The sequence below is a fragment of the Aquarana catesbeiana genome, linkage group LG06 (assembly GCF_042186555.1).
Source record: "Aquarana catesbeiana isolate 2022-GZ linkage group LG06, ASM4218655v1, whole genome shotgun sequence".
Classification (NCBI taxonomy): domain Eukaryota; kingdom Metazoa; phylum Chordata; class Amphibia; order Anura; family Ranidae; genus Aquarana; species Aquarana catesbeiana.
This window is the reverse complement of record NC_133329.1, coordinates 32,614,968-32,641,221: the sequence shown is the minus strand read 5'-3', so window position 1 is coordinate 32,641,221 and position 26,254 is coordinate 32,614,968. Positions and strand designations below refer to the sequence as shown.

The 26,254-nt window shown below is 49.1% G+C and overlaps 1 protein-coding gene across 1 annotated transcript; it reads left to right on the top strand.

Moving 5' to 3' along the window:
• Positions 1–1,415: 1,415 nt before the first annotated feature.
• Positions 1,416–23,774, top strand: LOC141148276 (zinc-binding protein A33-like). Its single transcript, XM_073635552.1, has 6 exons — positions 1,416–3,335; positions 3,498–3,593; positions 7,446–7,679; positions 8,807–8,829; positions 19,553–19,683; positions 22,206–23,774. Exons 1-6 carry the CDS (start codon positions 2,985–2,987, stop codon positions 22,748–22,750), a joined length of 1,380 nt encoding a protein of 459 aa, XP_073491653.1. The 5' UTR covers positions 1,416–2,984; the 3' UTR covers positions 22,751–23,774.
• Positions 23,775–26,254: the final 2,480 nt, after the last annotated feature.

The window sequence follows — 26,254 nt, the reverse complement described above, 5'->3', positions numbered from 1 at the left end:
AAAACTGGAGAGTGTAAAATCTGGTGCAGCTGTGCATGATAACCAATCAGATTCAAACTTCAACTTGTTCTATTATAGCTTTGATAATAAAACCTGGAAGCGGATTGGCTATCACACACAGCTGCTCCAGAACTAGCACATTCCAGTTTTAGTGAATCAATCCCAAAGTATCAATGGCAGGGGGGAGGGGATCCAGAACTGCATACAATGTAACATAGTCCTTAGTATACAAATTATCAATGGCGGGGGGAGGGGATCCAGAACTGTATACAATGTAACATAGTCCTTAGTATACAAATTATCAATGGCGGGGGGAGGGGATCCAGAACTGTATACAATGTAACATAGTCCTTAGTATACAAATTATCAATGGCGGGGGGAGGGGATCCAGAACTGTATACAATGTAACATAGTCCTTAGTATACAAATTATCAATGGCGGGGGGAGGGGATCCAGAACTGTATACAATGTAACATAGTCCTTAGTATACAAAGTATCAATGGTGGGGGGGGGGGGGTCCAGAATTTTATACAATGTAACAAATCCTTACAATATAAAGTATCAATAAAGGGACATCCACATTTCTATACAATGTAACAAATACATTGAGGTTGATTTACTAAAACTGGAGAGTACAAAATCTGGTGCAGCTGTGCATGGGAGCCAATCAGCTTCCAGGTTTTATTGTCAAGCTGAACAAGCTGAAGTCAGAAGCTGATTGGCTCCCATGCACAGCTGCACCAGATTTTGCACTCTCCAGTTTTAGTAAATCAACCTCAATGTATTTGTTACATTGTATAGACTTCTGGATGTCCCTTTGTTGATACTTTGTTTTCTAAGGATTTGTTTCAGTGATCGGAATCTCTTTTCTCCGCGTTGGTCGCTGTGACCTTCTCGCTGTATCGGAGGGGGGGAGGGGGTCACGTGATTGTCCATTTTCGCGCTCCCCCGGCACATAACGCAGTGCGACATTCTGCAGACGCTCTAATAAATAATGGCGTTCTCTCCTCTCTATCCGTCTCTCCTTCCATGAACGTCCTTCGCCCCCATAATTCCACGTCAGACCCCATTTTCTTTCCACCCCTCCGCCTAGCCGCCCTCTGATCCTCCATCATCCCCCCACCACCACCACCACGCTCCCCTCCCCCCCCTCCGCTCTCCCCTCCTCCCCTCTCTTCCTCCTTCTTCTCCACAAACACGCCATTAACCCCTCACCCTCCTCCTCCCGGATACAATGTAACCACACATGTAGGAAGAAGAGCTTGCAATCTAATCCTAGGGAACACATGGCTTTAGTGCAGTAGCTTGCATTTTTCCCCCCCCATGGCTGCTTTGTTTGCAGCTTCCCCCTCCTCTCCCGTGTCCCTCCCTTCTCTCTCCCCCTCCCTCTCTCCCCCTATTATTGTGTGAGCCCCCCCCTCTCGCCTCCTCCCCTTCCCCCCCTTCCTCCTCCCTTCCCCCTCCCTCCTGCCGCTCAGAGACAGACGCACCACACAGGGGAGGAAATAGGGGCGAGAGAGACACCCAGGAAGAGGATAGGGGTCACTCAGAGACAGCCAGGCCTGCAGGGAATAAGAGACAGCAAGGGGCAATCAGGGAGACTGCTGGGAGCAGAGAGACAGCCAGAGGGGTAGAGACATCTGGGACAATAGGGGAGACAGCCTGGGATAGAGACATCTGGGACAATAGGGGAGACAGCCTGGGATAGAGACATCTGGGACATTAGGGGAGACAGCCTGGGATAGAGACATCTGGGACATTAGGGGAGACAGCCTGGGATAGAGACATCTGGGACCATCTGGGACAATAGAAGAGACAGCTGGGAGAAGAGGGGGCAGAAAGATTGCCAGAGGAATAGAGACTTCTGGGACAATAGGAGAGACATCCTGAGATAGAGACATCTGGGGCAAAAGGAGAGACATCCTGAGATAGAGACATCTGGGGCAATAGGAGAGACCTCCTGAGATAGAGACACCTGGGACAATAGGAGAGACAGCATGAGATAGAGACATCTGGGGCCAAACGAGAGACATCCTGAGATAGAGACATCTGGGACCATAGGAGAGACATCCTGAGATAGAGACATCTGGGACAATAGGAGAGACATCCTGAGATAGAGACATCTGGGACAATAGGAGAGACATCCTGAGATAGAGACATCTGGGACAATAGGAGAGACATCCTGAGATAGAGACATCTGGGACAATAGGAGAGACATCCTGAGATAGAGACATCTGGGACAATAGGAGAGACATCCTGAGATAGAGACATCTGGGGCAAAAGGAGAGACACCCTGAGATAGAGATATCTGGGGCAAAAGGAGAGACACCCTGAGATATAGATATCTGGGGCAAAAGGAGAGACATCCTGAGATAGAGACATCTGGGGTAAAAGGATAGACAACCTGAGATAGAGACATCTGGGACCATCTGGGACAAGAGAAGAGACAGCAGGGCTGAGAGACAGCAGAGATTGCTACAGAGATAGAGACATCTAGGACAATAGCAGTGACAGCTGGGAGCAGAGGGGACTAAGAGATAGCAGAGACATTCAGCGGTATAGAGAGACCTGGGCGAACAGGAGAGACAGAGGAGAGTGGAGAAGATAGAGAGACAGAAACCCTGAGAGACTGAAGGATCATAGAGAGATATCAGCACTGCCGAGAGACAGGTGGACTAGAGAGTCCACCTAGAGAGGGAAAATTTGAGTTCAGGGAAACTTCAGAGTCACCAAGAGATAGTCAGAGTTCAGAGAGACTTTAGATAGACCGTCAGAGTTCACGGAGACTTCAGAGTCACTGAGAGACAGTCAAAGTCCAGGGAGACTTCAGAGAGACAGTCAAAGTCCAGGGAGACTTCAGAGAGACAGCGTGAGTTGCAGAGACGCCCATAGCTCAGTGAGAGACACCCTAGTCACATAGACAGCCAGAGTGACAGCCTGACGCCCGGTGGGACATTCTGAATTAGGAGCCCCAAGTTGCAGCAATGGCTACCAGCCCCAGTCCGTTGCCCCTTCTGCCCTCCCTGAGCTGTGTCATGTGCCACGATGTACCCCGTGAGCCTGTCACCATGTCCTGTGGGCACTGCCTATGCAGGGGATGCTTGGAGCGATCTTGGAGGGGACAGGAGGCTTACCCGTCGTGCCCAAAATGCCGCCCACCGCCGGTGCAGTCCCCCGATGGTGGGCAGAGGAGCGTGTGTTCAGAGCACGGGGAAAAGGTTCAGTTTTTTTCCACCCAAGACAGCAGGCTCTTGTGCCCTCGCTGCAGAGGGTCCACCGAGCCACTACCTGGGCATACACTAATCCCCATACAGGAGGCCGTTGGGGGATACAAGGTGAGTCTACATATGCCATACAAACCACAATTCTACATGTGTACTTCACATCCAACACAAAGTAGGAGGTTACCGCACTGTATATCGAGAGAGGTGGCCGGTACAGAGGATAGCACTCCTCCAGAAAATGCTATTTATATTTTTCTATTTTCTTGCCAACAGGAGGAGTTGATGTCTGCTATTTCCCCTCTGGAGTCCCGCCTTAAGGAGCTGCAACAGATGCAGTGTGCCCAGGAGCAGATGATCGCTCAGCACCGGGTAAGTTGTCCATCCTCCAACATCTCCTATAGGGTGAACAACTGTCCATCCATGGCACCCTTTCCCAACCATTTTACCTCTGAGAAACCCTTGAAGTAACTTTTAGGTCTAGGGGAACCCCTGCTAAGAAAAATGAATTGGGGTCAGGGAAAAAAATGGCCCATACATTGGTGGTCATTGGGTAAAATGCCCCCCTTACAGACATCTAAAAAGATAATTGGCGTCATGCCGTAGGCTCTGCCAAGTGCAAGAATTATGCCAGTACTAGAGAAGTCATCAGCAAGCGGAAGGAGGACCTGATCCCCCCAAATCGATCTTTAGAGAGCTAGAGGGATCATCAGCAGGAGAAAGGAGATCCTGATCCCTTTATATAGATCTTTAAATCACTAGAAGGATCACCAGCAGGAGGAAGGAGGTCCTGATTCCTCTATTTAGATCTTTATATCATTAGAGGGATCACCAGCAGGAGGAAGGAGGTCCTGATTCCTTTATATAGATCTTTATATCACTAGAGGGATCACCAGCAAGAGGAAGGAGGTCCTGATTCCTCTATATAGATCTTTACATCACTAGAAGGATCACCAGCAGGAGGAAGGAGGTCCTGATTCCTTTATATAGATCTTTATATCACTAGAGGGATCACCAGCAGGAGGAAGGAGGTCCTGATTCCTCTATATAGATCTTTAATATCACTAGAGGGGTCACCAGCAGGAGGAATGAGGTCCTGATACCTCTATATAGATCTTCACATCACTAGAAGGATCACCAGCAGAAGGAAGGAGGTCCTGATTCTTCTATATAGATCTTTAATATCACTAGAGGGGTCACCAGCAGAAGGAAGGAGGTCCTGATTCCTCTATATAGATCTTTATATCACTAGAGGGATCACCATCAGGAGGAAGGAGGTCCTGATTCCTCTATATAGATCTTCAGTGTTCACTAGAGGTATCACCAGCAGGAGGAAGGAGGTCCTGATTCCCCTATATAGATCTTTATATCACTAGAGGGATCACCAGTAGGAGGAAGGAGGCCCTGAGTCCTCTTTATAGATCTTCATATCACTAGAGGGGTCACCAGCAGGAGGAAGGAGGTTCTGATTCCTCTATATATCACTAGTGGATCACCATCAGGAGGAAGGAGGTCCTGATTCCTCTATATAGATCTTTATATCACTAGAGGGGTCACCAGCAGGAGGAAGGAGGTCCTGATTCCTCTATATAGATCTTTATATCACTAGAGGGATCACCATCAGGAGGAAGGAGGTCCTGATACCTCTTTATAGATCTTCATATCACTAGAGGGTTCACCAGCAGGAGGAAGGAGGTCCTGAGTCCTCTTTAAAGATCTTTATATCACTAGAGGGGTCACCAGCAGGAGGAAGGATGTTCTGATTCCTCTATATATCACTAGTGGATCACCATCAGGAGGAAGGAGGTCCTGATTTTTCTACATAGATCTTTAGTTATCACTAGAGGGATCACCAGCAGGAGGAAGGAGGTCCTGATACCTCTATATAGATCTTTACATCACTAGAAGGATCACCAGCAGGAGGAAGGAGGTCCTGATTCCTCTATATAGATCTTTAATATCACTAGAGGGGTCACCAGCAGGAGGAAGGAGGCCCTGATTCCTCTATATAGATCTTTATATCACTAGAGGGATCACCAGCAGGAGGAAGAGGCCCTGAGTCCTCTTCTTTATTGATCTTCATATCACTAGAGGGGTCAACAGCAGGAGGAAGGAGGTCCTGAGTCCTCTTTATAGATCTTTATATCACTAGAGGGATCACCAGCAGGAGGAAGAGGCCCTGAGTCCTCTTCTTTATTGATCTTCATATCACTAGAGGGGTCAACAGCAGGAGGAAGGAGGTCCTGATTCCTCTATATAGATCTTGAGTGTTCACTAGAGGGGTCACCAGCAGGAGGAAGGAGGCCCTGATTCCTCTATATAGATCTTTATATAACTAGAGGGATCACCAGCAGGAGGAAAGAGGTCCTGAGTCCTCTTTATAGATCTTTATATCATTAGAGGGGTCACCAGCAGGAGGAAGGAGGTCCTGATTCCTCTTTATAGATCTTTTTATCACTAGAAGTGTCACCAGCAGAAGAAAGAAGGCCCTGATTCCTCATTATAGATCTTTATATCACTAGAGGGATCACCAGCAGGAGGAAGGAGGTCCTGAGTCTTCTTTATAGATCTTTATATCACTAGAGGGATCACCATCAGGAGGAAGGAGGTTCTGATTCCTCTATTTATCACTAGTGGATCACCATCAGGAGGAAGGAGGTCCTGATTCCTCTATATAGATCTTTATATCACTAGAGGGATCACCATCAGGAGGAAGGAGGTCCTGATTCCTCTATATAGATCTTGAGTGTTCACTAGAGGGGTCACCAGCAGGAGGAAGGAGGCCCTGATTCCTCTATATAGATCTTGAGTGTTCACTAGAGGGGTCACCAGCAGGAGGAAGGAGGCCCTGATTCCTCTATATAGATCTTTATATCACTAGAGGGATCACCAGCAGGAGGAAAGAGGTCCTGAGTCCTCTTTATAGATCTTTTTATCACTAGAAGTGTCACCAGCAGAAGAAAGAAGGCCCTGATTCCTCATTATAGATCTTTATATCACTAGAGGGATCACCAGCAGGAGGAAGGAGGTCCTGAGTCCTCTTTATCGATCTTTATATCACTAGAGGGATCATCAGCAGGAGGAAGGAGGTCCTGAGTCCTCTTTATAGATCTTTATATCACTAGAGGGATCATCAGTGGGAGGAAGGAGGTCCTGAGTCCTCTTTATAGATCTTTATATCACTGGAATGATCACCAGCAGGAGGAAGCAGGTCCTGATTCCTCTTTATATCACTAGAGGGATCACCAGCAGGAGGAAGCAGGTCCTGATTCCTCTATATAGATCTTTATATCACTAGAGGGGTCACCATCAGGAGGAAGAAGGTCCTGGTCCCTATATGTAGATCTTTAGAGGGGGATCACCAGCAGGAGGAGGGAGGTTGTGATTCCTTTAAATAGATCCTTATATTACTAGAAAGGTGGGGTCTATCTCTTACAGTAATGTACGGGTATACACAGCACACTTGCATATTTTGGCAGACTTAACAACTAGAGTGCCCTCCTCTATCGATGGAACATTCATGACCCCCCCTTTTTGCTCCATCCACTGATTTCTCCTTCCAGTGTTCTGGATTTCTTCTTACCTCCTGTTGTGTCTCTGCAGAACAGGAATTAAAGATAAATCTCCCTAATAGGGCATAGATGGAAAAAAATTAGGTCAGTTTAATCTATTCCCTACTTTATCTAGAGTTTTGTCTGCAGATATACCATAAGACAGCCCATCTCAACTGGGTTTTCTCCAGAGGTGGCTAGGCTTGATCTGTGGCAGATTAACCTCCAATGTGAAGGTGCCTCATAGTTTCAGGTCCAGTGCCACTTGGGAGAGCCAGCTGCATAACTCCAATTAACGTTTTAGCTATTGCCGCAATGGGGCACATGTGCCCCTCTAGTCATCACTGTAAGCTGCACTTCTTCAATTGACCCCCCAATGAACTGCAATTGGAAGGGCTTCACAAGACCTATATATTATTGTAAGGGTCCCCCTGGGGTAAGGCGTTTGAGAAGACTAAAGTGTGTTAGTGGCATTATCTAATTATGGTCTTCACAGTGCCAGTTGTTTGGTTGTTGTGGAACTATCATAATAAGGGGCTGGCTCTGGTAATGGTGTCTGATAGGAACACACCGATGGACCATCTATGTGGGATTGGTCTGGGATAGGTCTACCAGGACATAGGATATAAGACCAGCATGATGATATGTGACCAGTGAACTGTTTGTTTGTCAGGGGAACCTCCTCAGCACCAAACACCATGTCAGTATGGAGTTTGAGAAGCTGCACCAGTTCCTGCGGGAGAGAGAAGAGAGACTGCTCAGAGACCTGCAGCAAGAAGGAGACCTCATCCTGTCCGAGATGGAGGAAAGTCTCAGCAAGATCAAACAGAACTGCCAGGGGATCCTACAGACCATCAGCAGCACCCAACCACGGCTGTACGAGCAGGACCCGGTCTCCTTCCTGACTGTGAGTATACTCCACCCATAGTCGTACCCAGTCTCCTTCCTGACTCTGAGTGTACTCCACCCATAGCTGTACCCGGTCTCCTTCCTGATTCCTGACTCTGAGTATACTCCACCCATAGCTGTACCCGGTCTCCTTCCTGATTCCTGACTCTGAGTATACTCCACCCATAGCTGTACCCGGTCTCCTTCCTGATTCCTCACTCTGAGTATACTCCACCCATAGCTATACCCAGTCTCCTTCCTGACTCTGAGTGCACTCCACCCATAGCTGTACCCGGTCTCCTTCCTGATTCCTGACTCTGAGTATACTCCACCCATAGCTGTACCCGGTCTCCTTCCTGATTCCTGACTCTGAGTATACTCCACCCATAGCTGTACCCGGTCTCCTTCCTGATTCCTCACTCTGAGTATACTCCACCCATAGCTATACCCAGTCTCCTTCCTGACTCTGAGTATACTTCACTCATAGCCGTACCCGGTCTCCTTCCTGACTCTGAGTATACTCCACCCATAGCTGTACCCGGTCTCCTTCCTGATTCCTGACTCTGAGTATACTCCACCCATAGCTGTACCCGGTCTCCTTCCTGATTCCTCACTCTGAGTATACTCCACCCATAGCTATACCCAGTCTCCTTCCTGACTCTGAGTATACTTCACCCATAGCCGTACCCGGTCTCCTTCCTGACTCTGAGTATACTCCACCCATAGCCGTACCCGGTCTCCTTCCTGACTCTGAGTATACTCCACCCATAGCTGTACCCAGTCTCATTCCTGACCCTGAGTATACTCCACCCATAGCTGTACCCAGTCTCATTCCTGACCCTGAGTATACTCCACCCATAGCTGTACCCAGTCTCATTCCTGACCCTGAGTATACTCCACCCATAGCTGTACCCAGTCTCATTCCTGACCCTGAGTATACTCCACCCATAGCTGTACCCGGTCTCCTTCCTGACTCTGAGTATACTCCACCCATAGCTGTACCCAGTCTCATTCCTGACCCTGAGTATACTCCACCCATAGCCGTACCCGGTCTCCTTCCTGGCACTCCCATTGGTCCCCTTAAATGCTGAGGATTGGCTGAGAGATGATAGTCAGTGATAATTGTTTTCTCTTTTTGTTTTGCAGGATATAAAGTCCTGTATGGATATGTAAGTATCTGCTGATCATCATGGACATGTGATGTTCTGTATATTGATATTCTCTATGCTGTGAGGTTAGATTTATTGTCTTTCACATCTGGGGTTCTGAACTACACCAGGGACATGATCTACATGAATATCACAGCACATGGTGTCACTCACACAGCTTTCACCAAGTCTCCCAAATAAAGTCAAAGGTATAGATGTCCATTCAGACAGACGTACTCACATCGTCCACCTTCGAGCATTTGTACTGGGTGTCTGACCATGCAGAGTTAAGCCTGGTACACACTACTATTTTTTTTCCCAGTTGGCTAAACAAAAATAAACTGACTGCTCGGGAGGAGCCGCTGTACTAACTATGCGATGTTAGTACAGCAATCTCTCCGCTGTGATATTGTGTTCTGACAGGGGGACCACTCCCCCGCCAGAACACTCTGGTCCGTGCTCTCAGCCATTGACAGGATACTCAGGGGTCACTGGATGATAGAGGATGTTCTGGGGTCATTGGAAACACAGGGTGCTCTGGGGTCACTGGGAACACAGGATACTCCGGGGTCACTGGATGATAGAGGATGTTCTGGGGTCACTGGGAACACAGTGTGCTCTGGGGTCACTGGGGACACAGGATGCTCTGGGGTCACTGGGAACACAGGGTGCTCTGGGGTCACTGGGAACACAGGGTGCTCTGGGGTCACTGGGAACACAGGGTGCTCTGTGGTCACTGGATGATAGACGATGTTCTGGGGTCATTGGAAACACAGGGTACTCTGGGGTCACTGAGAACACAGGGTGCTCTGGGGTCACTGGGAACACAGGGTGCTCTAGGGTCACTGGGAACACAGGGTGCTCTGGGGTCACTGGGAACACAGGGTGCTCTAGGGTCACTGGGAACACAGGGTGCTCTGGGGTCACTGGGAACACAGGGTGCTCTGGGGTCACTGGGAACACAGGGTGCTCTGGGGTCACTGAGAACACAGGGTGCTCTGGGGTCACTGGGAACACAGGGTGCTCTGGGGTCACTGGGAACACAGGGTGCTTTGGATTCACTGGTCAAAACAGGGTGCTCTGGGGTCACTGGGAACACAGGATCCTCTGGGGTCACTGAGAACACAGGGTGCTCTGGGGTCACTGGGAACACAGGGTGCTCTGGGGTCACTGGGAACACAGGATACTCTGGGGTCACTGGTTAACACAGGATGCTCTGGGGTCACTGGTTAACACAGGATGCTCTGGGGTCACTGGTTAACACAGGATGCTCTGGGGTCACTGGGAACACAGGATGCTCTGGGGTCACTGGTCAACACAGGATGCTCTGGGGTCACTGGGAACACAGGAATGCTCTGGGGTCACTGGGAACACAGGATGCTCTGGGGTCACTGGGAACACAGGGTGCTTTGGATTCACTGGTCAAAACAGGGTGCTCTGGGGTCACTGGGAACACAGGATACTCTGGGGTCACTGGTTAACACAGGATGCTCTGGGGTCACTGGTCAACACAGGATGCTCTGGAGTCACTGGGAACACAGGATGCTCTGGGGTCACTGGTTAACACAGGATGCTCTGGGGTCACTGGTCAACACAGGATGCTCTGGGGTCACTGGGAACACAGGGATGCTCTGGGGTCACTGGGAACACAGGATGCTCTGGGGTCACTGGGAACACAGGATGCTCTGGGGTCACTGGTCAACACAGGATGCTCTGGGGTCACTGGGAACACAGGGATGCTCTGGGGTCACTGGGAACACAGGATGCTCTGGGGTCACTGGGAACACAGGATGCTCTGGGGTCACTGGGAACACAGGATCCTCTGGGGTCACTGAGAACACAGGGTGCTCTGGGGTCACTGGTCAACACAGGATGCTCTGGGGTCACTGGGAACACAGGATGCTCTGGGGTCACTGGGAACACAGGGTGCTCTGGGGTCACTGGGAACACAGGGTGCTCTGGGGTCACTGAGAACACAGGATGCTCTGGGGTCACTGGGAACACAGGATGCTCTGGGGCCACTGGGAAACACAGGGTGCTCTGGGGTCACTGGGAACACAGGGTGCTCTGGGGTCACTGGGAACACAGGATGCTCTGGGGTCACTGGGAACACAGGATGCTCTGGGGTCACTGAGAACACAGGGTGCTCTGGGGTCACTGGGAACACAGGGTGCTCTGGGGTCACTGGGAACACAGGATGCTCTGGGGTCACTGGGAACACAGGATGCTCTGGGGTCACTGGGAACACAGGGTGCTCTGGGGTCACTGGGAACACAGGATGCTCTGGGGTCACTGGGAACACAGGGTGCTTTGGATTCACTGGTCAAAACAGGGTGCTCTGGGGTCACTGGGAACACAGGATACTCTGGGGTCACTGGTTAACACAGGATGCTCTGGGGTCACTGGTTAACACAGGATGCTCTGGGGTCACTGGTCAACACAGGATGCTCTGGGGTCACTGGTCAACACAGGATGCTCTGGGGTCACTGGGAACACAGGAATGCTCTGGGGTCACTGGGAACACAGGGTGCTTTGGATTCACTGGTCAAAACAGGGTGCTCTGGGGTCACTGGGAACACAGGATACTCTGGGGTCACTGGTTAACACAGGATGCTCTGGGGTCACTGGTCAACACAGGATGCTCTGGAGTCACTGGGAACACAGGATGCTCTGGGGTCACTGGGAACACAGGATGCTCTGGGGTCACTGGGAACACAGGGTGCTCTAGGGTCACTGGGGACACAGGATGCTCTGGGGTCACTGGTCAACACAGGATGCTCTGGGGTCACTGGGAACACAGGGATGCTCTGGGGTCACTGGGAACACAGGATGCTCTGGGGTCACTGGGAACACAGGATGCTCTGGGGTCACTGGGAACACAGGATCCTCTGGGGTCACTGAGAACACAGGGTGCTCTGGGGTCACTGGTCAACACAGGATGCTCTGGGGTCACTGGGAACACAGGATGCTCTGGGGTCACTGGGAACACAGGATGCTCTGGGGCCACTGGGAAACACAGGGTGCTCTGGGGTCACTGGGAACACAGGGTGCTCTGGGGTCACTGGGAACACAGGATGCTCTGGGGTCACTGGGAACACAGGATGCTCTGGGGTCACTGGGAACACAGGATGCTCTGGGGTCACTGGGAACACAGGATGCTCTGGGGTCACTGGGAACACAGGATACTCTGGGGTCACTGGGAACACAGGGTGCTCTGGGGTCACTGGTCAACACAGGATGCTCTGGGGTCACTGGGAACACAGGATGCTCTGGGGTCACTGGGGACACAGGATGCTCTGGGGTCACTGGGAACACAGGATGCTCTGGGGTCACTGGTCAACACAGGATGCTCTGGGGTCACTGGGAACACAGGAATGCTCTGGGGTCACTGGGAACACAGGATGCTCTGGGGTCACTGGGAACACAGGATGCTCTGGGGTCACTGGGAACACAGGATCCTCTGGGGTCACTGAGAACACAGGGTGCTCTGGGGTCACTGGTCAACACAGGATGCTCTGGGGTCACTGGGAACACAGGATGCTCTGGGGTCACTGGGAACACAGGATGCTCTGGGGTCACTGGGAACACAGGATGCTCTGGGGCCACTGGGAAACACAGGGTGCTCTGGGGTCACTGGGAACACAGGGTGCTCTGGGGTCACTGGGAACACAGGATGCTCTGGGGTCACTGGGAACACAGGATGCTCTGGGGTCACTGGGAACACAGGATGCTCTGGGGTCACTGGGAACACAGGATGCTCTGGGGTCACTGGGAACACAGGATACTCTGGGGTCACTGGGAACACAGGGTGCTCTGGGGTCACTGGTCAACACAGGATGCTCTGGGGTCACTGGGAACACAGGATGCTCTGGGGTCACTGGGAACACAGGATGCTCTGGGGTCACTGGGAACACAGGATGCTCTGGGGTCACTGGGAACACAGGGTGCTCTGGGGTCACTGGGAACACAGGGATGCTCTGGGGTCACTGGGAACACAGGATGCTTTGGGGTCACTGGGAACACAGGATGCTCTGGGGTCACTGGGAAACACAGGATGCTCTGGGATCACTGGTAGGGATGAGCCGAACACCCCCCAGTTCGGTTCGCACCAGAACCTGCGAACGGACCGAAAGTTCGCACGAACGTTAGAACCCCATTGACGTCTATGGGACTCGAACGTTCGAAATCAAAAGTGCTCATTTTAAAGGCTAATTTGCATGGTATTGTCCTAAAAAGGGTTTGGGGACCCGGGTCCTGCCCCAGGGGACATGTATCAATGCAAAAAAAAAACGTTTAAAAACAGCCGTTTTTTCGGGAGCAGTGATTTAATGATGCTTAAAGTAAAAAAAAAAAAAAAGTGAAATATTCCTTTAAATATCGTACCTGGGGGCTGTCTATAGTATGCCTGTAAAGTGGCACGTGTTTCCCGTGCTTAGAACAGTCCCTGCACAAAATGACATTTTTAAAGGAAAAAAAGTCATTTAAAAATGCTTGCGGCTTTAATGTAATGTCGGGTCCTGGCTATATGGATGAAAATCAGTGAGACAAATGGCATGGGTACCCCCCAGTCCATTACCAGGCCCTTTGGGTCTTGTATGGATATTAAGGGGAACCCCGCACCCAAATTAAAAAGAGGAAAGGTGTGGGGCCACCAGGCCCTCTGAACAGCAGTATACAGGCGGTGCAAACAAGACAGGGACTGTAGGTTTGTTGTTAAGTAGAATCTGTTTGTCATTTTGAACGGGTACATTTTTAACGTGTTTAGCTCCAGCCAAAAAATCTATTTTAAGCTTTTTGGAAAACATAGGGAAGGGTTATCACCCCTGTGACATTTGTTTTGCTGTCTGTGCTCCTCTTCAGAAGATTTCACCTCACTTTTTAGTCCCAATGACAAATGTTTTTTGAAAATTTGGGGTTTTTTGTGGAACAAGGATTGGAAAGCATCAGTGGAAAGGAGAAAAGTTTTTCCCATATTAACTCTTACAGGAGAGAATTTCCCTTCCTAGGGGTAGATTTCATCTCACTTCCTGTTGTCTCCTTCCGTTTGCAAGTAGGAGTCGTTTGTAAGCTGGAGGTTTGAAAGTAGGGGCCTGCCCTATATACAGAAATTTGGGCCTTAGGTGTTGTTGTGGCCACAACACTGTAAGCCCTCACAGGGCCCTGCTGTGAAATATTAGATCAAGAATTGTAATTACATGCCCCTGTTGAACAGAGGCAGAAAAATTGGGCCTTTGGTGGTGGTGGTGGTGCTGGTGGCACAACACTGTAAGTCCTCACAGTTACTCTTGGTGGGCGCAGAAACAGGCCCTGCTGTGAAATATTAGATCAGGAATTCTAATTACATGTCCCTGTTGAACAGGGGCTGAAAAATTAGGCCTTAGGCACTGGTGCTGGTGCCACAACACTGCAACCCCTCACAGATACTCTAGTTGGAGCGCAGGAACTAGCCCTGCTGCAAAGAATTGCATCAAAAATTGTAATTACAATTACGAATACGAGGATCCTTCCGCAGGCTTTGCAGGATCAGGGAGGCCATGCAGCGTAGGTTTGCTGAGGCATTCGATCCGGAGTCCTCTGGGTCACTAAGGACGACAAGATCCGCAGCCACCTCCTCCCAGCCACGTACATGTCCATGTGTTTCTTGGGACTCTAAATGATCCCTTAAAGACTGCTGCTGATGGGGAGTGCCAGGCTCCACCTCCATACTGACACAATCCTCCTCCTCGTCTTTTTCCTGTGTGATCGGCGGGCACGCAGGAACACTGTCTGGATAAAGGGGGCCTTGAGAGCTAAGGAAGTCCTCCTCTTCCTGCCTCTGTTCTACATCAAGTGCCCTGTCTATTATTCCACGCAGTGTGTGCTCCAATAGGTGGACAAGGGGGACAGTGTCACTGTTGCATGCACTGTCACTGCTCACCATCCTCGTGGCCTCCTCAAATGGTGACAGGACAGTGCATGCATCCCTGATCATGGCCCACTGGCGTGGGGAAAAAAAACAAGCTCCCCTGTCCTGGTGCCATAGTCACACAGGTACTTATTGATGGCCCTCTGCTGCGTGTGCAGCCGCTGCAGCATGGCCAACGTTGAGTTCCACCTGGTGGGCATGTCACAGATTAGGCGGTTCTTGGGCAGGTTAAATTCCTTTTGGAGGTCTGCCATCTGAGCACTGGCATTATATGACAGGCAGAAATGCACACAGACTTTCCTGGCCTGCCTCAGGACATCCTGTAAGCCCGGGTACCTGCCCAAGAACCGCTGCACCACCAAGTTAAGGACGTGAGCCAAACAGGGCACATGGGTCATTTGTCCCTGTCGGAGGGCGGAGAGGAGGTTGGTGCCATTGTCGCAAACCACCATTCCTGCCTTAAGTTGGCGTGGTGTCAACCACCTCTGAACCTGCCCCTGCAGAGCTGACAGAACCTCTTCCCCAGTGTGGCTCCTGTCCCCCAAGCACACCAGCTCAAGCACCGAATGGTATCTTTTGGCCTGCGTACTTGCGTAGCCCCTTGAACGGCTATGGAGCACCGCTGGTTCCGAGGACAAAGCACAGGAAGAGGCCATGGAGGAAGAAGAAGAGGGGGTGGAGGAGAGAGGTGTGTCACAATCATTAGTAGTGGCATTTTGGAGGCGTGGTGGCGGAACAACCTCCAACACTACTGCACCTTGTCCTGCATCCTTCCCCGCTGCCAGCAGAGTGACCCAATGCGCCGTGAAACTTAGGTAACGTCCCTGTCCATGCCTGCTGGACCATGAGTCAGGGGTAATATGCACCTTACCGCTAACCGCCCTGTCCATCGAGGCCAAGACATTGCCTTCCACATGCCCGTAGAGAGCCGGAATCGCCTTCCGTGAGAAAAAGTGGCGTTTGGGTACCTGCCACTGAGGAACCGCACATTCCAAAAACTCACGGAAGGGGACAGAGTCTACCAACTGAAAAGGTAGCAGTTGAAGTGTTAGCAATTTTGCCAAGCTAGCATTCAACCGCTGGGCATGTGGATGGCTGGGAACGAACTTCTTTCGGCGGTGCAGTAGCTGGGGCAGGGAAATTTGCCTGGTACAATCTGACGTCAGTGTACCGAAAGCAGATTGCCCACAAGTACTTGGCTGTGACACACCTAATTCTACACCTTCATTCCTCTCAGTGCAGGTCTCAGAGAGTACTGAAGGTATTAGTGGGGTTGGAGATCTCAGCTGATGAGGAGCAAGGAGAGGTCCTCTTTGTTCTTTGGTGTGGGTCTTTCAGATATGCTTGCCAACAAACTGCATGGCAGGTCAACATATGTCTGGTCAAGCATGTGATGCCCAAGTGGGAGATGTTTTGGCCACGCGAGATCCGTTTGAGACATATGTTGCAAATAGCAGCGGTGCGATCTGATGCACTTGTCTCAAAAAAGGCCCACACCAAAGAACTTTTGGAATAACGCGCAGAGACAGCAGCACCCTGCACATGTGGAGCTTTGCGGTGTGATGCAGTCAGTGTGTTGCCCTTAGGCTGGCCCCTGCAGGGCATCCTGCCTCGTTGCTGATGTGCCTCCTCCTCTCTCCTATCAGGCACCCACGTTGAGTCAGTGACCTCATCATCCCCTCCCTCCTCATCACTGGAGCAAACCTGGCAGTATGCTGCAGCAGGGGGGGGCATGACTGCCAGATTGCTGTCCTTCTTGGACACCCCCTCTGTCCATGCTCACGTTGCTGCCTTCATCTAGCTCAGTATCATCATCAGAGCCTTCTAAACGCTGGGCATCCTTCTGGAGCATGTACCCAACACTGTGGTCAAACAGTTCGAGGGACTCCTCAGGAGGACATGGTGGGGCTAGGGAAGGAGTCACTGATGCCATTGAGCCGAGGGAAGAGGCTGCGTTGGCAGCTGCTTTGCCAGACAAAGTACCCTGAGCATGGGTGAGGGAGGATGAGGAGAATGAGGACGGCTTGATCATCCACTCGACCAAGTCTTCCGCATGTTGCGGCTCAACACGGCCAGCTGCCGAAAAAAAGGCCAAGCGTGTCCCACGGCCACGTGCTGTTGAGGATGCACCGTCTCCACAACCAGCACCATTGCCTCTAGACACAGAGCCTGCTTGCCCTCTTTTATTGGCTTGTGACTGTCTGCCTCTCCTTGTTGGCCTTCCAGACATACTAATGGCCTGTAGCTGCACTAAGCTGGGAGATATATATATATATATATATATATACTGATACTGCAGCTAGCAAAATCAACTGCCTGCCTACAGTATGAGAACACCACCAACCTTCTACAGGTAGCTTTAGCTGAACACTGTGCAGAGGTCGCACTACACTAACGTGTAAATACTTTAGCTGCCTGCAGTAGTGATAGGATCAGGAAAACACCACCAACCTTCTACAGGTAGCTTTAGCTAAACACTGTGCAGAGGTCGCACTACACTAACGTGTAAATATTTTAGCTGCCTGCGGTAGTGGTAGGATCAGGAAAACACCACCAACCTTCTACAGGTAGCTTTAGCTAAACACTGTGCAGAGGTCGCACTACACTAACGTGTAAATATTTTAGCTGCCTGCGGTAGTGGTAGGATCAGGAAAACACCACCAACCTTCTACAGGTAGCTTTAGCTGAACACTGTGCAGAGGTCGCACTAAACTAACTTGTAGCTTTAGCTGAACACTGTGCAGAGGTCACACTACACTAACTTGTAGTTTTAGCTGAACACTGTGAGGAGGATGCACTACACTAACTTGTAGCTTTAGCTGAACACTGTGAGGAGGACGCACTACACTAACTTGTAGCTTTAGATGAACACTGTTCAGAGGACGCACTACACTAACTTGTAACTTTAGCTGAACACTGTGCAGAGGTTGCACTAAACTAACTTGTAGCTTTAGCTGAACACTGTGCAGTGGTCGCACTAAACTAACTTGTACCTTTAGCTGAACACTGTGCAGAGGACGCACTACACTAACTTGTAGCTTTAGATGAACACTGTTCAGGGGACGCACTACACTAACGTGTAGCTTTAGCTGAACACTGTGCAGAGGTCACACTAAACTAACTTGTAGCTTTAGCTGAACACTGTTCAGAGGACGCACTACACTAACTGTAAATAGTCTAGCTGCCTGACTGTGGTACTAATAGGATCAAAAGAAAACCAGCAATTTTCTTCAGGTAGCTGTAAAAACTGGTAAAAGACAAACCTGCCTGTCAGTAGGAAGATAACAGGAACGGATCTAGCTAAACTGAATACAGTGTATATATATATATATATATATAACACCTGGGATGCATATATATACACAATACACTGTAAGTGCAGCTAACTGACTGACTGTCCTGCCTAATCTATCTAACGCAAATGAAATGACATTGTCTCTCTCTCTCTCTCTAAGCATGCCGGAACACACTACACAGGGCCGCTGTGCAGGCGGCCTTATATAGTGTGGGGCGTGTTCTAAACCCCCTGAGCCATAATTGGCCAAAGCCACCCTGGCTTTGGGCAATTACAGCTCTCTCTACTGACGGCGCTGTGATTGGCCAAGCATGCGGGTCATAGTGCATGCTTGGCCAATCATCAGCCAGCACTGCGATGCCGCAGTGAATTATGGGCCGTGACGCGCCACACGAATTTGGCGCGAACGGCCCATATCGTTCGCAATTCGACGAACGGTCGAACAGACGATGTTCGTGTTGAACATGGGTTTGACTCGAACACGAAGCTCATCCCTAGTCACTGGGAACACGGGATGCTCTGGGGTCACTGGGAACACGGGATGCTCTGGGGTCACTGGGAACACGGGATGCTCTGGGGTCACTGGGAACACGGGATGCTCTGGGGTCACTGGGAACACGGGATGCTCTGGGGTCACTGGGAACACAGGGTGCTCTGGGGTCACTGGGAACATGGGGTGCTCTGGGGTCACTAGGAACACAGGGATGCTCTGGGGTCACTGGGTGATACATGCTGGCAGCTGGTGTAGAGGACATAAGGCACAAGAAGACAGGTAAAGTACAGCAGCAGAGGGCTCAAACTCTGAACCACACACCACTTTGTAACCACACACCACTCTGGCCATGTGCCAGAGAGAAGATCCAATGGTTGATTGGGGGTGAGGTCAGGTACGCCCCTCCCCTTCTTCTGATGAGGGGTGTGGCTGCTACTCAGCTCTGCCAGCACAGAACACTGGAGGAGGGAAGGCAGAACGCAGCCTTTACACTAGGAGAAAAAATTGAGTTTCCAAACAAAAAACAATCATAAGATATGGACTATAAAGACTAAGAGACAAAAAAGGAGTGAGGCCTTAATCTGGCACAGTCAGTGGCAAACTATGGATAACGTTGGTGAAATTTGGTGTCAGGAAGGGGAGGGGTAAGGAAAATGGCCAGTAGCTTTTTAGTCCGCCTCCCAACTGACAGTCAGGTCAACTGACTGTATAGCACAGGGCAGCTCTAAAAAATGAGTGTAGCAAATCATATATAGAGGAAAATATCTGTACAGCACTGTGGCCTTACAGCGCTGGGGTCATGGCTTCATTCCCACCAGTACTGTGCATGGATTGTAGGCTCTTCCTTGCCTGCATGGCTCTCTTCCTTGGGTTTTAGTTTTCATAGTGAAGCCACAAACATACCAGCCGAGCAATCAGCTCTGGTTCAGGGAATGTTTTGGAAAACTATCAGCTTCTGTGCTGAGTTGTCTGGAGTGAATGGCTTTGTGTACTCTGAATTAGTTGGAAATATATAAATGAATATGAGTTTGATGGACTTCTCTCTCTCCAGATGTTACGGAGGTTACAGAGATGGTTTTCCGGCTCACAATGTGGTGACTCCTCGGGATTTTGGTTATGGAGCGGTGAAGGATCTGATCCAATATACAGCCTGGAAGGATATGAAGTCATACATCAGTCCTGGTGAGAACTGTAATGTCAATGGCTTGCCTCTCACAGCTATTAGCTTTCAATGCCACCAATCATGTTTGCTTTTTGTCATGTGTGGGCGCGATCTATAGGACTTGCCTAAGTCACTGTTGTATTATTCTTAAACATTATATGAAAGAACACATCTCTGGCATCCCTTTATATATGCATCCCTGTTGGCCAGTGTGCAATTTGCTCATCAGTTGTTTGAATACTTAGAGTATACACAAGCAACCGATCAACGGATTGCACAGTTAAAGTCAGCAGCACCCACTAGCCAGCAGGGAAGAACATGCATGTCTAAAGGGATGCTATGGATTTGTTCTTTCTTATAACGCTGAAGACAGGGTGCTGTGATATTTACAGGCTCCTGTCCACCAAACATGATCTTGCTACAGAGCAAAGGCCAGCAAAAAGACTCAATGATGATGTCACTGGGTCTCAAGAAGTGATATTTCTTGGGAATGAAATGATTCGATTGATAAATTTGAATTGCATGTTGCTCGTAGGAGGGGGTAAAAGGGGCTTCCTGTTTAATCTAAATTGTCTAGTCTCCCATGATGTGCAAGCATTGAGATCTTACCACCATAGACCCCAAGAGGTATGAGGAGCCACTAGGTCAGTGGTTCTCGACCTGGGGGTCGGGACCCCGTCGGGGGTTGAATGACGATTTGCCAGGGGTTACTGAATCCTGGGCTGTTCCTGAAGCCCGCACAGCTCTCCCAGCCTTTTCGCAGCCACCCAGCGTGGCTGTCCCTGGAGCCCGTGGCCGCCCACTCAGCCTCTTCACAGCCGCCCATTCAGTTCACGGCATGGCTGGGGGGCAGAGACTAGAGGTCAGCTGACTGGTGAGGAATGTGAAGTGGGAGGGGTTGGAGGAGACCCTATCTCCTGATTTCAGCATAGGTGCCACTGCTGCGAGACACCAAAGAGCCGGAGACACGGTGAAGCCGGAGACACAGTAACACTACCTGTGATTAGAGTTGCCATTAAAAGTCCCCACTACAGTTCTCAGATCAGCAGATGACCTTGATCAAGAGCACCTAAGTTGGCTGATCAGAACTCCCCCCATCACTGCCACTGATCCCACGCCCCACCAGCACTGCTATTCATCCCAACTCCCCACCAGTACTGCCACTCATCCCAACTCTCCACTAGCACTGCCACTCATCCCAATTCTCCACCAGCACTACCACTCATCCCAACTCCCCATCAGCACTGCTACTCATCCCACCCCCAACCAGCACTGCCACTCATCCCAACTCTCTACCAGTACTGCCACTCATCCCAACTCCCCACCAGTACTGCCACTCATCCCAACTCCCCACCAGTACTGCCACTCATCCCAACTCTCCACTAGCACTGCCACTCATCCCAACTCTCCACTAGCACTGCCACTCATCCCAACTCCCCACCAGCACTGCCACATATCCCAGCTCCCCATCAGCACTGCCACTCATCCCAACTCTCCACCAGCACTGCCACTCATCCCAACTCTCCACCAGCACTGCTCACTCATCCCAACTCCCGACCAGCACTGCCACTCATCCCAACTCTCCACCAGCACTGCCACTCATCCCAACTCTCCACCAGCACTGCTCACTCATCCCAACTCCCGACCAGCACTGCCACTCATCCCAACTCTCCACCAGCACTGCTCACTCATCCCAACTCCCGACCAGCACTGCCACTCATCCCAACTCCCCGTCAGCACTTCCACTCATCCCATTCCCCCCATCCCCCACCAAAGAGTAAGAGAAGGAATAAAAATAGAGAATACATGGAAGGGAGAGGAAAATAGGGGGAGGAACAAAGAAAAAGGCAAAGAATAAGAATAGGATAACAAGAAAGACGGCTAGAAAGAGGTATGGGGGGGGGGGGGGGACGACAAGAAATTAGGATAGAGAGAGATAAAAAAGGGAAAGAAAGGAGAACAAAGAGAAAGAGTGGTACATCCTAAAATGTACCATAAGGGTTTTTAATACTGTACTAGTGGAAGGGACTCAGGAAGCGCTAATATCCATGGGTTAGGGGCGCAAATTACTTGTCTTGTCTTGGGTGCTGAGAACCCACGCTATGAAAATTGTACGGTTAAGGGTCCCCACAACTTGGGAAATTTTATCAAGGGGTCACGGCACTAGAGTGGTTGAGAACCACTGCACTAGGTGGTTTAACTCTCCAGCATCCAGCACAAATGAAAGATTTGGGTGGGGTGACCCTTTAAATGTTTGCTAGAGTAGGTAGAGTCCAAATAGTCTTACCTGTCTTGATCTTCCAATAACTTGTCCTTAACTCTCTTCTAGCATTACCGAATATAATTATGGATCCTACTACAGCTCACCTTAACCTAGTGCTCAAATTGAGCACCACTGCACTAGGTGGTTTAACTCTCCAGCATCCAGCACAAATGAAAGATTTGGGTGGGGTGACCCTTTAAATGTTTGCTAGAGTAGGTAGAGTCCAAATAGTCTTACCTGTCTTGACCTTCCAATAACTTGTCCTTAACTCTCTTCTAGCATTACCGAATATAATTATGGATCCTACTACAGCTCACCTTAACCTAGTGCTCTCCGAAGATCTGACCGGTGTGCGGTACAGCGACACCAAGCAATCCTTGCCGGAAAACCCACGCCGCTTCGACTACTGCTGTTGCGTCCTGGGCACCGAGGGCTTCTCCAGTGGTCGCCATTACTGGGTGATCGACGTCACCAACAAGACCAAGTGGAACCTTGGTGTGGCCAAGGAGTCTGTTAACCGGCGAGGTGGGATCACTTTGTCTCCTGAGAATGGCTTCTGGATCCTGTGGCTGAGGAACGGCCATGAATTCAAAGCCTTGGACGTCCCCTACCGGGCTCTAACCTTGAGAAGCAAACCACAACGAGTTGGGATATACCTAGACTACGAGGGCGGCGTGCTCTCCTTCTACAATGCCGATGACATGACTCACATCTACACCTTCGTTACCTCCTTCTCCGAGAACATCTACCCATATTTTTGCCCATGCCTCAATGATTCCGGGAAGAACGGAGGTCCGCTGAAGGTCCTTCACCACATACCATGACATGGAGTCAAGGTCAGAAACAAGGGATCAATCTCGTGAACCATTCCATCGCTATTCAGTGTCCTTTGACAAATAATCATTATTAGGAACAGTTCTTAATCTCCAAGTATTTTCACGCTCTCATCCTCTTCCTCTGCTGGCACATAATTGTCTACTATCGGTGTGTTCATTTCAAGGAATTTTCCTCCATTAACTTGGTTTTCCTGACTCACCTCTATATACTACACTGTACGGTTCCAGCTTTTTGGAACGCTGCTCTCGATTGGTTTGCTGTAAGGTCCTTCCTACTTTTCTGATGCCTCACAAGCTCCGCCTTACTTTTCTGATGTATCACAAGCAACTCCTCCTTTTTCTAATGTATTAGAAGCTCCTCCCACTCATAGGATGCCTCACCAGCCCCTCCTACTGTTTTTTACATGGGGCTCAAAGCCTCTTCTGTTGTTGAAGGTGGAAATCCCATCATGCTTGAGGAATTGGCTGGTCCATGCATGCTCACTCTGTTGCACATAAGCTTTGAAGTACCCTTTGCAAGGGAAGAGATTTGCAGTCCCACGCTTCCCAGACCACAAAGTGAAATTGTTGGAGGTGGAGTTTACCTACTGTGAACTGCGAATGTGTGTATACTATCCAAACAGAAAAGGCCGAAGGAGACAAAGTGACAAAATTTGTGGGATGTTGAGGAGACGTACAGCAAAATCAGGTCAACGGTTATATGGATGATAATGGTCATAGGGGTGAAGCTTGATGACTGACACAAATGTACACCGGGGTGTAGTTACCCTTTAAGATATATTTTTTCACCAGATGTGGTCATTTTGAAGCATTGGGTAATACGGTATGTGAAAGAACACAGCCAGTCAACTCACTAGGATCTGGTGACATCCTTGGCTGAAGTTAGAAAGTGTTAGAAAGTGTCCTCCTTCCTTGTAGAGGGACATGTACACTTCAATAATGATGGAAGGAGCTTGTGCATTGTCATTACCTTACACACAAATTTCTCAATAAACATTTGATTGGAAGGAAATGCTTGTTACCATTGTTTTACTTTGTCAACATTTTAGCATGGAAACCACATCAACTTGAACCCGACCCTTAAAATGAACCCTGAAACTTGCCCTAACCTTAAACTAGAGCTCAACCCTTAAAATTAACCCTGAACTTCAACCTAACCCTAAACTAGAACCCAATTCCTAAAACTAACCCCGAACCTCAATCTGACCATAAACCAGAACACAAACCCTAAACCTAACTTTGAACTTTAAACTGACCCTAAACCAGAGCCCAAAACCTAAGACTAACCCTGAACCTCAACCTAACCTTAAACCAGAGCCCAGCCCCTAAAATTAAACCTGAACCTCAACCCAACCCTAAACCAAAGCCCAAAACCTAAAACTAATGCTGAACCTCAACCTAACCTTTAAACCAGAGCCCAAACCCTAAAATTAAACCTGAACCTCAACCTAACCCTAAACCAGAGCCCAAAACCTAAAACCAATGCTGAACCTCAACCTAACCTTTAAACCAGAGCCCAAACCCTAAAATTTAACCTAAACCTCAACCTAACCCTAAACCAGAGCCCAAAACCTAAAACTAACTCTGAACCTCAACCTAACCTTTAAGCAAGAGCCCAAACCCTAAAATTAAACCTGAACCTCAACCTAACCCTAAACCAGAGCCCAACTCCTAAAACTAACCCTGAACCAAAGCCCATTCCATAAAACGAATCACAAATCTCAATCTAACCTTCAAACTGAGCCCAACTGCTAAAATTAAACCCCAGCCTAACCCTAAACCAGAGCCCAACTCTTAAAACTAAACCTGAACCTCAACCGAACCTTAAAACGGAGCCCAACCTCCTAAAACTAAAACTAAACCAGAGCTCAAGCCTTAAAACTAACCCTGAACTGTAACCTCACCCTAAACCAGGGCCCAACCCCTAAAACTAACCCTGAAACTCAACCTAAGCCTAAACCAGACCAACCTCCTAAAACGAAACCTTAATCTAACACTAAATTAGAGCCCAAACCCTACACCAACCCTAAACCTCAACCTAACCCTAAAACAGAGCGAAACTGCTAAAACTAACCCTGAACCTCAACTGAACCTTAAAACAGATCCCAACTGCTAAAACGAAAACCGTACCTCAACCTAAACTTAAAACTGAGCCCAACCTCCTACAACTAACCAAGTCCAACCTCTAAACCTAAACATCAGTTTAACCCTAAACCAAAACCTAATTCCTAAAGACTGTATATCTAATTCCCTCAATATTGTCCCTTCTAAGCTGCTGACCGTGGTTAAAGTCTAAGTTTACCTAAAACTACAAACAGAAAAATCAGGACAAGGGACATAACGTACAGTTAGTAGGATGTGCCTCTTGTAATGATTCTTTTCCTTTCAGCAGAAATCTTCTTCCATCCACTGAGGGAATGCTGTATGCTGTCCTCTACTGGTTCTCTTGTCAATAACCATCTGATATGAAAAAAATCTTTTATGCTGCCCTCTAGTGGTTCTCTTGTTAATCACCATCTGAGTGTATGATGCCTTCTACATGTGATCTTGGTAATAACCATCTGATATGAGGAGATGGTGTATACTACCCCCTACTGGCTCTCTTGTTAATAACCACCTGATATAAGTAAATGATGTACTGTATGCCGCCCTCTGCTAGTTCTCTTGGAAATAACTATTGGAAACGTGAAAATTATGTATGCCGCCCCATAATATAACATAATGGTTCACTTGTTAATAATCATCTGATATGAGTAAATGATGTATGCCGCCCCCCTACTAGTTCTAATCTCTTGGTAATAACCATCTGATATGAGGCAATACTGTATGCCGCCCTCTATTGGTTCTCTTGGTAATAACCATCTGATATGAGAAGATGGTATATGTTGCCCTCTACGGGTTCTCTTGGTAATAACTATTGGAAATGAGAAAATGGTGTATGCCGCCCTATACTGGTTCCCTTGTTAGTAATTATCTGATATGAGGGTATGGTGTATGCCGCCCTCTACTGGCGCTCTTGTTAATAACCTTCTGATATAAGGAAATGGTGTATGATGCCCTCTACTTGTTCTCTTGGTAATAACCAAATGTTACATGCCGCCCTCTAGTGGTTCTATTGTTCCATGTTCAATATTTTTTATTGATTTTAGGAAATTAATAGTACAAAAAGGCACGAGGAAATAGTATAAAAGAACCCACTCCAGGGAAATACATTAGGATAGCAATATATGTGACCAGAGAGTATTGAGGTTCTCTTGTTAATAACCATCTGATATGGCTAGATGGTGTATGCTGCCCTCTACAGGTTCTCTTGGTAATAACCATTGGATATGATAAAACTGTATGCCACCCTCTACAGCAGGGATATGCAATTAGCGGACCTCCAGCTGTTGCAAAACTACAAGTCCCATCATGCCTCTGCCTCTGGGTGTCATGCTTGTGGCTGTCAGAGTCTTGCTATGCATCATGGGACTTGTAGTTCTGCAACAGCTG

What these genes read in the sequence shown, in the direction of transcription:
- LOC141148276 (XM_073635552.1), top strand. Translation starts at nt 2,985, where the DNA reads ATGGCTACCAGCCCCAGTCCGTTGCCCCTTCTGCCCTCCCTGAGCTGT. An exon ending in AGGCCGTTGGGGGATACAAG is followed by an intron (nt 3,336 to 3,497) that starts GTGAGTCTACAT and finishes TCTTGCCAACAG; the next exon opens with GAGGAGTTGATGTCTGCTAT. An exon ending in AGATGATCGCTCAGCACCGG is followed by an intron (nt 3,594 to 7,445) that starts GTAAGTTGTCCA and finishes TTTGTTTGTCAG; the next exon opens with GGGAACCTCCTCAGCACCAA.